The sequence below is a fragment of the Dendropsophus ebraccatus genome, chromosome 6 (genome assembly GCF_027789765.1).
Source record: "Dendropsophus ebraccatus isolate aDenEbr1 chromosome 6, aDenEbr1.pat, whole genome shotgun sequence".
Lineage (NCBI taxonomy): Eukaryota > Metazoa > Chordata > Amphibia > Anura > Hylidae > Dendropsophus > Dendropsophus ebraccatus.
Window position 1 is genome coordinate 50846329 of NC_091459.1, and position 17981 is coordinate 50864309.

The 17981-nt window shown below is 41.9% G+C and overlaps 1 protein-coding gene across 1 annotated transcript in view; it reads left to right on the forward strand.

Moving 5' to 3' along the window:
• The window catches only part of ENPP3 (ectonucleotide pyrophosphatase/phosphodiesterase 3), a 92038-nt gene that overhangs the window by 19073 nt on the left and 54984 nt on the right, over positions 1-17981 (forward strand). The window contains exons 2-5 of the mRNA XM_069974970.1: positions 3356-3446; positions 7331-7453; positions 12040-12165; positions 12396-12456. Of these exons, the coding sequence (XP_069831071.1) occupies positions 3356-3446; positions 7331-7453; positions 12040-12165; positions 12396-12456 (401 nt within the window). The remainder of the gene's footprint in view (positions 1-3355; positions 3447-7330; positions 7454-12039; positions 12166-12395; positions 12457-17981) is intronic.

The window sequence follows — 17981 nt, forward strand, 5'->3', positions numbered from 1 at the left end:
GGTCACCCAGCTTTACAGCACCTGTAGTCAGTATAAGGGGGTCACCCAGCTTTACAGCTTTACAGTATCTCATAGTCAGTATAATGGGGTCACCCAGCTTTACAGTATCTCATAGTCAGTATAAGGGGGTCACCCAGCTTTACAGCACCTGTAGTCAGTATAAGGGGGGGGGGGGTCACCCAGCTTTACAGTATCTCATAGTCAGTATAAGGGGGTCACCCAGCTTTACAGTTTCTCATAGTCAGTATAAGGGGGTCACCCAGCTTTACAGTATCTCATAGTCAGTATAAGAGGGTCACCCAGCTTTACAGCACCTGTAGTCAGTATAAGAGGGTCACCCAGCTTTACAGCACCTGTAGTCAGTATAAGGGGGTCACCCAGCTTTACAGCATCTTGTAGTCAGTATAAGGGGGTCACCCAGCTTTACAGCATCTTGTAGTAAGTATAAGGGGGTCACCCAGCTTTACAGTATCTTGTAGTCAGTATAAGAGGGTCACCCAGCTTTACAGTATCTCATAGTCAGTATAAGGGGGTCACCCAGCTTTACAGTATCTTGTAGTAAGTATAAGGGTGTCACCCAGCTTTACTGTATCTCATAGTATAATGGGGTCACCCAGCTTTACAGCATCTTGTAGTCAGTATTAGGAGGTCACCCAGCATCCTATACTTAGTATAAGGGGGTCACCCAGCATCTTATACTGAATATAAGAGGGTCACCCAGCATCTTATACTAAGTATAAGGGGATCACCCAGCATCTTATACTGAGTATAAGGAGGTCACCCAGCTTTCCTAGCATCTTGTAGTCAGCATAATGGAGATCACCCAGCTTTCCTAGCATCTTGTATAGTAGTCAGTATAATGGAGGTCACCCAGCTTTCCTAGCATCTTGTATAGAAGTCAGTATAATGGAGGTCACCCAGCTTTCCTAGCATCTTGTATAGAAGTCAGTATAATGGAGGTCACCCAGCTTTCCTAGCATCTTGTATAGAAGTCAGTATAATGGAGGTCACCCAGCTTTCCTAGCATCTTGTATAGAAGTCAGTATAATGGAGATCACCCAGCTTTCCTAGCATCTTATACTAAGTATGATAAATATGTGATAGATAGATAGATAGATAGATAGATAGATAGATAGATAGATAGATAGATAGATAGACAGGAGGGGGTATCCAGGAGGTATCTGGCTACATGGGGTGGAGCTATCTGGCTACATAGGAGGACCATACCTGGCTGTATGAGGAGGTATCCAGCTACATGCAGACATATCTGGTATACTTAGCAGAAAGAGGCATAGCTAGCTACAAACAACATACATGGGTGCAGGGGGCATACTAGGTTGTATGGGTCATACCTGGCCGCAGGGGGCATATCTGGTGGTGGGAGGAATACCTAGCTACTGGCATATCAGGTGGTTACAGGAAGAATTGCATCTAGCTACAGAGTGGGCATTATTACTGGCCACAGAGAGCATTATTATTGGGGAAGAGGCCATTATTATTTCTACAGGGGGCATTATTTGACATTAGTACTGGGTCCTACAGATCAGACGAGGCTGAAGTTGGTTTCCCATTCAGCAGTTTCTTATTCACAGAATTTTAAGTACAGATAGGGATGGCCCTTATCACATCCAGTCTGGCCCAAAGTGGTTCTGGGTGTAAAAACTGGTATTAAAGTAAAGGATGTCAAAAATCATTTAACCCTCTCCAGCACCTTCTCTGTGTGCTGGCAGTGTGAGATTGGGGGTCCAAAGTCAATTTTTTTTTTTTAAACCACAATTTTGTGTTTTCACTTTGATGCCCATATTTATGCCAACCACTGGGTAGTTTGGGCAATTTTCAACTGCACTCTTTTCAGGGTACCTCACTTACTGGTAAATTATGATTAATATAACTTTACAGTAAAAAAAAATGGCCAAAAAATCCTGTGAATAAGAAACTAACAGATCAGTCAAATCACTCAAATTGATATGTGGGGTCTGATCTGGGAATCAACTGCTGACAGAGCCTTTATACAGAGCATATGGCAACAGTGTCATCTCGGCCTCAATAAGGCAAGACTTATAATCGATTGCATCCTCGGGGGTACTCGGCTGGAGTATCCTATCACATGGGGGTACTTGGCTTGAAAAGGTTGAGAAACACTGGTCTAGAGGAGCAAACGAGCGCTCTCGGCCGAATACGGACGATAATCGTTCCGTGGAATAGGGCCTTTAGTGGCTGGTCTGCACTTGGGCTTTTGACGGATAAGACAAGCCCTTGAGGCAGCCAGGAAAAGCCAAAAGATCCATGCATGCTAGCAGGTATAAATCATGGCAGAAATCTTCACCTGTTTTGGAGTAGGTGCAGATTTTTGCACCCACCATGCAGCAGGTGGATTTGCCTGCTGGATTTACCTAAGAGCTATGCGCCTAAATCTGGCAGGGTGAATGGGGAGGGGGCCTAATTTAAGAGTAAGAGTACACCCGTCTTCATACATGTCCTATAATATAAAAAGTAATAAATATGACATATGGAATTGCATTAGACCCAACAAATCAATGTGGGTTACATTAATAACTAGTACAACACAAAAAAATCTTCATATCAATCAATTGCAATTGCAAATAGACCTGCACATTGTAAGCAATACTTTTTTAGTAAAATGCAAATGCTATACTTATTCAAACAATAAAGTTGTGGGATTCAAACATTTCCATCTGCGCTATGAAAGTAAACTTTATAACCCAACCACATCCATGTTTGACTTGTTTAAAGTTTTCCTGGAATCAGTAAAAGGGGTTCTCTCATTATACAATGTTAGCCCTATCCACAGGAGGGGGGGGGGGGGGGTTGATCAGGAGGGGAGGTTGGAGGCAACCGCTGTACTCAGCTGTCTCCGTGGCTCCATTGGAGAATTAAGGGTCTGACATGCACTCTCCCCTCAGTCTATTCTTACAAAAGACTTTGGGAGAGATTTATCAAACTGGTGTAAAGTAGAATTGTCTCAGTTGCCCCTAGCAACCAATCAGATTCCGCCTTTTATTTTCCATAGACTCTGTGAGGAAAGAAAAGTGGAATCTGATTGGTTGCTAGGGGCAACTGAGCCAGTTTCACTTTACACCAGTTTGATAAATCTCCCCCTTTGTGTCCCTTTCCTCGAGGTTCTTGGGCCCCATCAGTCTAACCCTCCTCATTTAGTTAGTTTTTGCTTATCCTGTGGATAACTTTGTTGGGAAAATAAAATTTTTATTTGCATTATTATTTGCTGTTATTTTGCATAATAGACGTTGTGGGAACATAGCCTTAATTGAAAATAACTGTTGTGATATGAAGTGATCATATTCAATCATTTTTATATTCTATTTTTATCTTACAGGTACTTCTGGTTGCATTGGTTGTGATGTCACTTGGATTAGGCTTGGGACTCGGACTAAAAGAGGAAAAGAAGCAACCTTATAGACCACTAGGTATAACCAATTTTTAGAGTCAAAACAGTACTTAAAGGGTACCTGCCTCTTTAAGAAACATCTGATGTCCTAGTGACATGTACTGAGATCCCGACTGATCGCTAAGATGAATGTGCAGCAGTTCTCAACTTAGTAATGTGAAGGTTTGTAGTTGTACAGGTATTTAGAGGATGTCATTAGAAACCCTATTACCATACCGCCATACTGTTCTAATTTCACAGGCTTCACAATGTAGGGAACACTTCACTCAATTTGTCCCTGAAAAAACAAACCTTCATATTGTTATGTTGACTGAAAAAATTTAAAAGTTATGGCTGGATGAAAAAATTGTAACATTTTGAAGAAGTTAAAGAAGTCCCACCAAATTTTAAAAAAGGAGGAAGTTAGGGGCATTGTTAAAAAAAAGAAGTAAAAAACAACCTAAATTCACTTGTCCCGATGTCTCATGCCCCCGTTGTGCTGCTCCCGGGTTTCGTTTAAATCATTTTTTTGCTGGTACATCACGTAGGACCCTGCTTGAAATTCTGCCTGTCCCATTGATTCAATGGGATTTCTTAAGCGCAATCTGCCCTCGCAAATTTCATAGTGTGAACATACCCTTACTGAGCAGAACGTATGGAGGCAAGGAATTCAGAGCTGATCCCTCTCTATTAGAGATGAGCGAACCTGGAGCATGCTCGAGTCCATCCGAACCCGAACTTTCGGCATTTGATTAGCGGTGGCTGCTGAAGTTGGATAAAGCCCTAAGGCTATGTGGAAATCATGGATATAGTCATTGGCTGTATCCATGTTTTCCAGACAACCTTAGATCTTTATCAAACTTCAGCAGCCCCAGCTAATCAAATGCCAAACGTTCGGGTTCGCTCATCTCTATTCTCTATGCATAGTAGAAGTGCCAGCTTTGTCATACAGCCGACACCATGTAGCCATTAGTAATAGATTCATCTAGCAGGTTACACAGAGTCAGGGGCCCCTCTATCATATGTTCAGCCCCTCGTTACACAATGTTGATGTGCCTATCAGTTGACATAGCAGTTGGGGGCCATATAAAGGCCCCTATGTCTCCATGTTTTATTATGTCTAATATTGCAGTATATTATAGAAGTGACAAAACAATAGCATTTTTAGGATTTCTAGGGGAACTAAAAGAAGTTGTAGATTTCAAAAATTCTATAAAATACTTTTTAATCCTTGACTTTTTCTATTTAGCTTTTAAAAAATAACCAGTAAAAAATAAATAAAAAATTTATTAAAAAAAATTGGTTTCACCACATTCCAGACTAGCAAAATATCATGCACCCTAAAATTATACTAAGAAAATACTACAGCTCACAGAGAAAAAAAATCACACAGTTCATTGGTCAAAAAATAAAAAGTTTTGGATGTCAGGATATGGCAATGCGAATTTATTTTTTTCTTATGTTTTAGATGTTAAGATTTTTTTAAAAGTAGTAAAACATATCAAAAACTATATAAATTTGCAATCACTGGATAAAATGTTATTTATACTGCACAGTAAACTCTGTACAAAAGGAAACCTAGAAACCAATGTTTGGTACATTAAAGAGGTTTTCCATTTTAAACATACCTGTCCTCTATGACAGGATAAGGATCAAGTATGAGATCACGTGGGGTCCCACCTCGGTGCCCCCCGAGGATCTCTAGATCGGCACCCCAGCTCCTTTGTTATGAATGGAGTTGCGAGTTGGCGCATGACCCACAACATCATTCATTCTCTATGGAGCAGCTGGAAAGAACTGAGTGCTGTACTCGCCACTTTCCAATTGAGCTGTGTGTAACGTGCCAACCAGTGCCTCTATTCATAACAAAGGAGCTGGGGTGCTGATCTAGAGATTCTCGGGGGGCACGGAGGTCGGATGCCCTGCAATCTCTTACTTGTCTACTATCCTGCAGATAGTGAACAAGCAAGTTTAAATAATATTAATTAAAAAAAAAAACAACTTTAAAAGATTCTATTGGAAATAAAACTAAAAATGTTATGGCTCTTGGACGGCAGGTGTGAAGAAAATGAAAACACCATTGCCGAATATTGCTCTTTTAGAAATTGGTTAAAAGTCTGTGGTTTATTGGGCATTTTCTGCAAATACTCTTTGGGCTACAGCCTTGTTTATAATGAAGTGACACATATGTTTCTACAAACTGCTAGACCATCCTGGGAAAGTAAACTTTTTGGCAAATGATAAAACAAGAAATACCAGACTGAAGTGACAATATGCCAGTCGGTTGCAACACAATAAGAGTAATGAGCTTCCTTCTCGGCACATAAGTTGACTGGCAGGATTGAGAGGGAACACCCTCTGGGGAAAATCCAGGGAATGTTTAGGTCAGGTCCCAGACTTATGTTAGTTATGTTTTAGTGAAATTCGTTTAAGGTTCGTTTTAGATTAACCCAAACAAAGGTGTAATTTTATGCAAATAAAAATTCCACAGAGGTATATTCTAACTCTTTTACTGGTATCTATCTAGTAGTGTTGCCAGCTTGGCACACCTTCATAGGGTGACAGATTAGCCGTAACCAACAACATTGTACTGTTTTCGCTTTTCAGAATTGCTATTGCCAGTTTTGTGTACTATATTTTCTATACGGTGCATTAGTTGAAATTATTTATTATTAAAATAAATCACTACGGTAGGGAATGTGAAGTACAAACATAGCCTTATGCAATGTGTGCTTAAGTGTGTGCTTTGTATTCCACACAGGTAAAATACATGTTGAATCATCCCCCCTCCTTGAGATTAACAATTCATACTATACTTGAGATTAACAATTCAGTTCTTACCTTTTCTGTCTTCTTTTCCCAGTTCTAAGCTGCTGCTTTCTGCTGAAGACACAGAAAACTGTTCCCTTTGTTTCCACTCCCCCCCCCTCCCTACCTTACAAGACAGCTCCTGGCATTACACAAACCCTGCTTTGTTCAATGCCGGGAGGGTTAATGTAAGTTCAAGTTACGGAGCACCTATAGGAGCACTGCCGCATCATCCGACCCAGCCCCTCCATTGATTATCATTATAAGGGACGGGCCAGATAACACAGCAGTACTCCTGTTTACCCCTAACTAAAGAGGAATTTACCCCAACTAAAAGTGGAGTGCGGCGCCAAGAAGGAAGGTAAGACTCATACCTTCCTCCTCAGCATCCCCAGCACTATAGAGGGCTATCAGCAGGTTAGACTTGTCTAACCAGCTAATTGTTCCCCTTTAAAATAATATGAATCATTCCTTCTCTCCATTTAACTCTTTTCACATCAGTGAACCTCCCTTTTACATAAGGGGACATGAAGGGGTGTAGTGAGCGGGCTCAGGAGCTACATCTGCCCCATACACTCACTGATATCAGTCATTTAGCTATTTAAATGCCACTGTGAAAACTGATAGCATAATTTAAACAGTATTTAAATTTTAACAGTAAGGGTCCTATTAGTAAAACTATTTTTCATTTTCACCGATTAACAATAAATGATTGCAAATGAGCATTTTTGGGAACAACCTGAAATCGTTCACCAACACACAGAATGATAGTAGTTAGATTAGCGAACATTTAGGGAACAATTAGCAAATGAGCCAAAATAATTTTAGGGTCAGCCTTAAAGATGTGATCAACAACATGCAAACAATTATCGTTTAAATTTGAACGATATATGGAGGCTTTGCTCGATAATCATAATAATTTAAACCTCCACAAAACATTGATGGTATAGGAGTCGGATCTTTTTATTATTGTAGATGTAGTAAGACCATAAATAAAATTTGCTTGTGGAATACACTATATACATATAGCCTATGAAACAGTAATTTTATTACATTGAAAAAACAGAGATGAAGTAACAAACTCAATTACTGAGGGTAAACTGTTTGCTTTTTCAGTGTCATGTAGACAAAGATGCTATGGTACAGAAGAGCTTACAGAAGGCGATTGCCAATGTAATGCGTCGTGTGTCGAACGTGGAAGCTGTTGTTTTGATTTTGAGGATCTCTGTGAAAAGCCAAGTAAGTGTGATGTATAACCTATACCTGTAGCACATATGTTAATGACACAGAGAGTTCTTTTATGTAAAGAAGACTATGGGGGAGATTTATGAAACTGGTGTAAAGTAGAATTGTCTTAGTTGCCCCTAGCAACCAATCAGATTCCACCTTTCATTCCTCACAAACTTTTTGAAAAATAAAAGGTGGAATCTGATTGGTTGCTAGGGGCAACTAAAACCGTTTTACTTTGCATCAGTTTGATAATTCTCGCCCTATATTTTTAACAGAACAGGTTCTCTTTAAAAGGGGTACTGTGGCGAAGTGATGTTTTCTTTCCAGTTTCTAGTCTGGCATGGTGCTCTCTGCTGCTGTCACCTCTGTCCGTGACAAAAAAACTGTGTGTGCCGGTGGGTGGTTGATAAGGGGAAGGGGAGAATAACCACTTAAGTCCTAAGTAATAGGAGGACTGAAAAGAACAACATACGTGTACAAAAGACATAAAATCAACGTACATAATAAGAAATACAGAGTATCAGTAGCGTGGATTAGCATATAGCATACAATACCTAACAACCATGTGCACATGAGAAAATGAACTAAACCCAATAGGCACATGACTTGGCTTAATACAAAGTCCAAACAATTAATTCGATAATTCAACCACTATAATTAATAGGTATAATGCTCCAGCCATCACATTAATGACCATAGATTCCAAGGTCCAAAAGTCAGAGCTAGCCTTTCTTTGTCCCTTAATACTAACTCCTACCTAACACTGAAGGACCAGTCCTGGGAAGGGTGCCCCCCCCCCCCCCCCCGAGGGACCGCACCTTATTTAGAGCTTTAGTACTTTAGTAATCAAAGGGTGATTCCCCCCTCTCCTCTGCGTGACAGGTTCACCTTAATGTATGAAAGTTAAAGGGAACCAATCATTCAAAAATCACTGTTACATACTCATCTAGGCATGCGGGCAGTTCAGAGCTCCTAAGTAGTTTTGGCTGTCAGGCAATCATGTCTCCTTGAGAGCTTTGGCGTATAGGAGGCGGCACCGCCACAGAGGGGCCGTCCCTGAGCGCTGACGCTTCCAGGGAGGCATGATTGCTGGCAAGAGTTCCCACCAGCTGCAACATGATTAGATGAGTATGTTTTAAAAAGTATTTTTTCAGGACATATAATTAACGCTCATGGTGTTTACTTACATGCCCAGTGCTGGGAGGCATATAGGAACTATTTATAGCTCTAACAGCGATTTTTACATGACTGGTTCCTTTTAAAGGATACCTGTCACCCCCCATGCCGGGGTGACAGGCTCCCGACCCCCCGTTAGAGCGCCCTATACTTACCTAATCACGCCGGGTCCCGTTTCCTGATGCGGTCGGGTCACGGAGAAGCCCATAGAGAATGACGGAGCATCGGACTCCCCATTCATTCTCTATGAGCGTCGGACTCTGCTGTGTGCGAGCGCGCCGGGCTTTGGGAGCTGAAATCTCTGTGACCCAACCGCATCAGGAAGCGGGACCTGGCGCGATTAGGTAAGTATAGGGGGATCCAGCAGGGGGTCAGGAGCCTGTCACCCCGGCACGGGGGGTGACAGGTCCTCTTTAAAGAGGGATTTCAGTTTTGCACACCTTATTTTTCAAAGGCCCAATCACACATTTGTGGATTTGGAGTGAGTTTTAATATGACATAGTACGAGAACATTAATGTCCTGTCTAGGGATGAACCAAATATTACAAACTGAGATTAATTCTGAGCTTTGCAAAAAGTTTTGTTCAGAACTTTTTGCAAAGTTCAGAACAAGTTGGTAAAGCCACAAAGGCTTGACAAGGCTTGACAAAGAGCGAGTGCTCTTGAAACATCACGAATCTTACATGGACTCTATGGATCTTTTACTCCTGACCGTGAACAGCGTCTGAATGGCTATGTGCTGAAATAGGAACGTATATAAAAGACTCTGCTACTATGATCCACTGGGTGATATATTTTTTGAATTTATTATTGTGAACATAAAAGAAAAAAGTAAAGAAAATTAAGTCTTAAGCAGTTAAAAAGAAATTATCGTGGAGTGTGTTCCTTATACCTTACTTGGACTCTTGTGACAACCCACTCAGCCAATCACTGGCCTCATCGCTGTCTGGTCTCAGTCACTGATTATCTGAGTGGGGTTTTGGAGGCTGTGGGGGACACTGGAGACCTGACTGGTATTGGTAGTGCGGACAGGTATTGATGAGCGAACTTTGTGAACTGCTCTAAAACAACTACACGTCTGCACTCGTTTAGCTGTTTTAGTGCAGCAAACCCGAACTTCAAAGTTTAGTGAACCTGCCGAACAGAACTTTTGAAATGTTTGTTAATTTCTAGTCCTGTTTTTATGATAGGTTATCATTTTATAAGTGGTAGGGGTCCAATCCTTTCATCCTGCAGTACCCGCTCAGCAGTACTTTCATCTATATGGCTTTGTTTGTTATTGCATCTTGACCCTGGCTCAGCCTTACTTGTGGAGTATGAGACACAGCTATATGGACATAGACTACTAAGTGCCAGTTAGGGCCCTATTATACAGGATGATTGTAATGCAGAAAATCGTTATATCATTCAAATTTAATAATGATAATCGCCCTGTGTAATTGCAGGCAACAATCGAAAATTGTTCGCATGTCATTGATCGTTTATTTAGATCTGACCCTAAAATCATTTTTAATTGTTCGCTTATCGTTCGCTGTAATTCCACATTCGGTCACTAATCATTCAGTGTAATTGCACATTGTTCCTTCTTTTGCTGGGATCAGATGTAGTAAAATGATCGTTGTAACGATTGTAACTAACGACTATCGTTCTGTGTAATATGGTGAATCTTTATCGTTAGTCGTTAATCGTTAAAAATCGCTTAGTCTAATAGGAGTGTGAAAGGTTCTGCACCATTACATCAAGCTTCTATAGGTAAAACTTTTGTGCTATTTTTCTTGAGAGTAGCACTTCATTGTTATATGCCAATATTCTTTGTGTGACTGTTATTTTGCAGTTTAGAAAAATGTTTCATGAACTTTACAAAATATGTATTAATTAAAACCAACATAAAAATCATTGATAAATCTCCCCCATATCTTTTAGACATTATTGGAGAAATGTGAATTGCAGTGGTTTTCAGACAAAACTTTATGTTCTGTAACTTAAAGGAGAAGTCCCACCAAATTTAAAAACGGCAGGCAGGGGGGTTTCTGGGTATCTTGCCCCAGTCACTGACCGCTCAGGCTGATAATCGTATAGTATATAGAAAGGCTGAGCTGACAGGTCGGTGCTTGCTTTCCCTGGATTATCGGCCTTTAGGCTCTTATAACGTGGAATGATAATCTGAATCAGGCCGTTTTGGCAGATAATCGCTCCGTTTGATAGAAAAAACTATCAGCTGAAAATCCGATCATCGGCTGATCTTTGTCTTTTAAACATGGCTGAGTAAGGTGTGAAGAAAATAATACACATTATACTAACCTCTCCACGCTGCCTAGTATTCTTCTAGCTTCTCGCAGGTTAGACGAATGTAACCTGCTGATAGCCCCCTATTGTGCACTGGGCGCTGAGTTAGATAGTGTGTCTCTGAGCTTCCTCCTTGGCACCAGTCCTGTGCTGTTAGCAGAGTAATCCTCGGTCTGGAGCACCGTTAGGAGCAGTGCCCTGTCTCCATAGTGCCGAGCCAACCCAATCCTTCTAATAATATTCAATGCAGCTGGCGGGCCAGATAGGAGTTCTGGGGGTGGGGCAATGTTCCTAACTGTGCTCCGGAGGATTACACTGCTAACAGCACAGGAACGGCGCTGAGGAAGACATACCATCCTCCTTGGCGTGCAGTGCACAATAGATTTGTCTAACCTGCTGATAGTTCCCCTTTAAGCGCACTGGGGAAGTGTGGATTGTGTAATAGGCTCGGTAAGCAAGCGCCAATCTAGCAGATTGGTGCTCACTAGAGATGAACGAACCAGGTTCGGGTTCGAGTCCATCCGAACCCGAGTGTTCGGCATTTGATTAGCGTGGCTGCTGAGCTTGGATAAAGCTCTAAGGTTGTCTGGAAAACATGGATACAGCCAATGACTATATCCATGTTTTCCACATAGCTTTAGGGCTTTATCCAACTTCAGCAGCCACCGCTAATCAAATCCCGAACGTTTGGGTTCGGATGGACTCGAGCATGCTCGGGGTTCGCTCATCTCTAGTGCTCACTTACATTTATTTTTGGGCCGTGTAAAAAGACTCGTACCTCTCGTGCTCTTAAGCTGTCCCTTTTGTGCAGCTGCCTTCTAGCCTGGGAACTTGATCTAGCAGGCTCGCTTTGCTATTCAGCGGCTGTAGTGGTGCGCTACCTCTGACACTGAATGGCTGAGAGGGCCTGCTACACCACAACTGGGACCGGATCTGTGTAGTGCAGACAGTAGCATGGAAGCCAGAGAGGTAGGTGTATTTTCTATTTTTTCCCTCACTCCATCTGCCTAGGCATTGAGCTTGAAGGAGTCTTGGCTGGGCAATCTCTTTAAAGAGTTCAGAAGTCACTGACATTAAAGTGAACTGTTTATTACTATATTTTATGGCTTATCCCCCTTTTTATTATATTACAGAGACAGAATGGACCTGTAGCAGAGTGCGTTGTGGAGAAGAACGGATTGCTGACAGTTATTGCTCATGTTCAGCCGACTGCTTGACGAAAGGAGATTGCTGTACAAATTACCAAGTAGTTTGCAAAGGTGAGATAAATGTACAACATGTGGCTGAAACAACCATATAAACATTATACTGTACATTAAAAGAAAAAATAACCTAGTCCTAGGTAGTATTTGGCCAACAAATACTGTATCCTGTGCATATGCTACATATAGCCAAGATGGAAACACCCATTTAAGAACAAGTTATCATTGGCCTCTTTTGTACAGCCTTTCTTATGTCTGTAAGTAATGTATGTTGACTTATACTGTAGGAGACACTTCGTGGGCAGAAGGTGAATGTGACAGCAGTGCAACTCAACAGTGTCCAGAGGGGTAAGTAGGCATTAAGCTGCTGAAAAGTCTGCTTTAAATATAAGCTGAAGGCAGTGACAATAAGGCTTCTTTCCAGGAGCGTAACTAGAAAGGGCTGGGCCGCCATCCCAATGTAGGTAATCCCCCTGTTTGATTGCCCTCTGCCCAGTAAATCACATATGTGAGGCATCTCCCGTGGTATCCCTCCCCAAGTAGATAGTGCCCCCCCCCCATGGTAGGCATCTCCCCTCTTATTCTACCCCCCAGTATATAGTGTCCCCCATGGTAGGCATCTTCCCTCTTATTCTACCCCCCAGTATTTACTGTCCTCCATGGTAGGCATCTCCCTGGGTAGGATGATGACAGATCAGGAGGCCTCTATGGCTGCTATGGTGGTAGTTACGCCCCTGCTTCTTACCCTGAGTCCATAGATGCCGCTCTTATTACAATCTAGTGCTCTAGCTCCTAGATTTAGGCATTACAAATATTATGGAAATTATGGGATAAAGTTCACAGAGGATTCCCCTGGGCTGCATAAGTGCAGCACAGTTCAGCCCTGTCATTCTAATCTAACACCTAGCTAGTATACGCCGACAGACATTAGATTGACAAGCAGAGGCCTGCCATTTGCTCTGATCAGAGCACATGCACAGGGCTTAATGTATAGGCTTCTCTCTGTCAATCCAAAGTCTGTGGTTGTATACTGGCGGGCCTGGGGGTGTTTGATTAGAGTGAAGAGGCCGAACTGTGCTGGGCTTTTGGAGCACAGGGGAACCGCCTTTTGGGCTTTATCCCTCATTTGCTAATTTTTCCTAACACTTATATCCTGGTGCTGTAGCACTGGATTGCGATATACATTAAGAGCAAGAAGCCCTTTTGTACACTGTCTTTAGTTTAGGCATTAAAAAGCTGAAAGGTCCACTTTAAGGAAGTTAACACCCTGTATATTTCATATTTTGTTTTTGCTCAGCAATTTTATTGTTTGACATGTTAGACCACATTCTCTAGCGATACAATTAATACTTAAAGCGTACCTGTCGTTTTAGGATAAGCTGCTATGTGTGTATACATGAGGATTAACAATATATCTAGTCATCATATATCTTATATATGCCCTACAAGCTAAATTTGTAGTTTTCAGTTGTCCCAAGCTGGTGGTTAGAGCCAAATATTTATGTTGGCTGCACAGACAGAACAGGAGATCCTTTGCTGTCTGCATGCACAGCCTAAAAAGCAGCATGGAAGCCGGACTAGCAGGGACGGAGGGGGCAGAGAAGATGCTAATAACAGGAAAAGGAGGCATTTTTGTCTGATTATATACATTACAAAGGTTCTTACATTCGCTTGAACTATTGATCTTTCTAAGCTTTGTTGAAACAACAGTGCCTCTTTGTATCCATTGTCCTTTATGTTTAGAAATATGCCCTTAAATTACTAATACTTTTCAGCACTGAAGCCTATACAATCTGTACAGGTTCTTACCACAAGAAATAATAGATGCCCTACGATTTATTCAGTTTTCCTGAAACAGTAATGTACAATTTGCTGCTACATATTGTGTGACAGCAGTAAGAGGTGACTCTGGGTTCTCTGCTGCCACCAATGTTTGCGTCTAGGACTGCAGGCCTGCTCATGTTCTGCTCCCCACTCTGTAGGTTTATACTGTTTTATCTAAGTGCAGCATAAACTAGTGACAGTCAAGCTGAACAGAATGATGTATCACTTACATTGTTCTGTGCAGCTGATTAAGTGATACCTTCCTTAACCCCTAGACGACCCTGGGCCTACCAGCGGTTGCCTAGGGAGTTCAGAGCGGGGTCTTGCTCTGAACAGCCGCGGTCCCGGGTGCTGCATGTAGACCAGGACCGCGGCTATTAGCGGGCAAAGTTGACAGCTGCATCTAAAAACTTAATTGCAGCCCTTCCCTGGTGTCTAGTGGGTTGGATGGCCCTCCTGCGACATAGTCACGGAGGGGCGATCCTTACATCCGGCACCGGCCAGGGTCTGCGGTGTAATGGCACTGATCCCGGCTTGGCACTGCAGCAGCCGAAAGCAATTCACTGCCTATCTCATTGATCTATGCAGTATAACTATACTGCATAGATCTCAATGAGAGATCAGTGTACTTATACTAGAAGTCCCCCAGGGGGGCTTATAGTATATGTGTAAAAAAAAAAAAAAAAAGTGTCATTATTAATTAAAAAAACCCTCAACTAATAAAAGTTTGAATCACCCCCCTTTTCCCATGTTATAAATAAAAATAAATAAATAAACATGTTTGGTATCGCCCCATGCGTAATCGCCCAAACTATTAATTTATCACATTCCTGATGTCGCACGGTAAACGGCGAAAGCGCAAAAAAATCTCAAAGTGCAAAATTGCACATTTTTGGTCGCATCAAATACAGAAAAATTGTAATAAAAAGCCATCAAAAAGTTGCATATGCTCAATCAAGGTACCGATAGAAAGATCACATCATGGAGCAAAAAATCTTACACAGCCCCATAGAAGGATAAAAGCGCTATAAGCCTGGGAATGGATCGATTTTAAGGAACATATATTTGTTAACAATGGTTTGAATTTTTTACAAGCCATCACATTATATAAAAGTTATACATGTTGCATATCGTTGTAATCGTAATGACTTGAGGAACATATAAGGGAGCGAATTGCGTAAAAAAAATACCCCCCAAATAAAAAAATGTGTATTTTTTTTTTTATTTCACCACATATTTAATTTTTTCCTGGTTATGCAGTGTACTTTATGAAAAAATTCAGCCTGTCATTGCAAAGAACAATTAGTGGCACAAAAAATAAGGGCTCATGTGGGTTTCTAGGTGAAAAAATGCAAGTTCTATGACCTTTTAAACACAAGTAGGAAAAAAATGGAAGTGCAAAAATGCTAATTGGCCCGGTCCTCTAAGGGTTAATAACAAGGACAATAACCTGTCCTCTACATTATGTGTGTGCTCAGTAGAAATGAGTGAACCGGGTTCGGGTTCGAGTTTATCCGAACCTGATCGTTCGGCATTTGATTAGCGGCGGCTGCTGAACTTGGATAAAGCTCTAAGGTTGTCTGGAAAACATGGATACAGCCAATGACTATATCCATGTTTTCCACATAGCCTTAGGGCTTTATCCAACTTCAGCAGCCACCGATAATCAAATGCCGAACGATCGGGTTTGGATGGACTCGAGCATGCTCCAGGTTCGCTCAACTCTAGTGCTCAGTGTTTTCGTATGTTCATGAGTATTAGCACACTCAGCCCACTGGCTGCTGATTGGCAGCTTTCTTTCTATGCTGTCTATAGGCAGACAGCTGTCTACCAGCAGTTGGAGGGCAGAGAGAGGGGTGTGGCATGAAGCCCATTTTCCTGGCTCAGCATTTCTGTCACTAGTTTATGCCACCCTTATATGAGGCAGCACGAAAAACAGGCAGAAATTCCGAGCGGAACCCTCGCCCTCGGACTCTGCTCAGAAACCCGCCTGCTGTTTTAATGGAAGCCTCGCACCGCACACCTCCGCTCTCCACCCCTCTCCGCTCGAGTTGCGAAAAGTTTGAACAGGCCCTTACAGTTTGAGAAGCACTGATCTATGATGTATAGGGACCTTAATAAAAACATGTACAATTCAGGACTTCTTTAATCTTTGTAATTGCCTTAACATAGCGCGTGTAATTATTGTGCTAAAACAGAGCAGGCTAAATAAATACACAAAATATAAATATTGTATAATGTTGGCCCAAAGATTTACTGCTATTATACAGTATCTTCTGTTTATAACTTTGCATTAGTGATAATTAAACATGCTGCTTGGGGCTGTGGGAGAAAAAAAAGAGTGCCATATTTGTTTATTTAGCAATGTCCCACCTCGCTGCCACTGCTGGTTTCCAGACCCAGACTCAGAATAGCCCAATATCAGCACTTCCCTCCGAACATGGCTGCATACACTGCCTACCTGCCTGTTATGTCCTTCACTGCATCCACACAGTGAAGAGACCCAATGACTAAGATGATAGGCAGCAGAACAGACTGTGTGAAGCATGGCCCTTTTCCTCTCTCCTGGAGTCCCTATCTTACCCCTCTTCTCAGACTGCCTCCTGATGTAGTGTATCTAGCTTGGCAGTCAGAGCAAAGGTAGAAGGGGAAAGGCTGGGGAGATGTCTGCAGGAACAGTGCGGCTGTAAGGAGAAACAGGGAAATGAGCTCTCAGGTGTAAAAAGTAACTTTGTGTGAATATATGAACTATATAAGTGTGCATGTGTAATATGCATGTATGCACTTACATGTGTATAAGTACTGTGTATGTAATCATTTCATAGAAAAACCTCACATGTATTATCAATAAATACACATTTAGGCCGGGTTCACACTATGTATGACACCGGCCGTTCTGTGACACGGCCGTGTCAGAGAACACCCGTTGTCAGTGAAGTTTATCCAGGCTGTTACTGCAGTATCGGCCGGATGAACTTCATATCTTTTTATTTGGGATGTGGGCGCATTCAGGCGTGTCCACGTTCCAATTTCCCTCAGCAGACAATGTAAAATACAGCCGGAGCCGCACTTTATATTGTCTGCACTGTCAGTTTTTGTGTGCAGCAGCAAGGAATCCCGGCTAGAGTGTATACTATCTGTATACACTCCTGCCAGGTTTCGGCTTTGTTCACACAACGTCCAAAAAAGGAAAAAGGCGTCCCCTTTTTTGTTTAAAAAGACGTCCATTTTGCATCATTTTAATTGGCTTGACTAAAATGCATTAAAGTCTTTGAAATAACGGACGTCTTTTTCACACATTGTATTGAATGACAGACGTCTTTTGAGGCAGACGCATTCACTACAATGTGTGAAAAAGACGTCTGTTATTCCATAGACTTCAAGGCATTTTAGTCAAGCCAATTAAAATGATGCAAGAAGGGACATCTTTTTAAATACAAAAAGCGGACGCTTTTTTCCTTTTTTGGACGTTGTGTGAACATAGCCTAACATAGTAATTAAAGCAATCTATAAATTCTTTATTAAATAATGGCCGTGGTTGCAAAACTGCAAATACGGACCCTGTTTAATGAAATTATAGATTGTGTGAACTTAGCCTTAGTCCATTCACACATATTGCATCACAACAGATTTCACGCTGCTGTTTTCTTGCAGTGAAATCTGCTGCACTTCTGATTACTATTAAAGTCTATGGCACTCCATTCTCACAGTCTATAGCCGTGTAAAAGTAATCGTGCTGCTGGTATAGTAAAAAAAAAACAATAAAGCTGCCATACTTACATGTCCATGCTACCCTGATGCCCCACTCAGTGACGTCCCGCTCAGCCGATCACTGCACTGTCCCACTCTAGCCAGTGAGTTGATGAGCGGGCCATCACTGAACAGGGGACCAGAGCTGGTACCAAAGGGCATCAGGGGAGCGTGGACAAGTTAGAATGGCTGCTTTATTGTGCTTTTTTTACTATACCAGCAGCACAATGCTGTCTATGCCTAGCAGGCGTTACCTGTCCGCACGGTATATCGATAGAATTTTTAAAGCAAAGGACAGT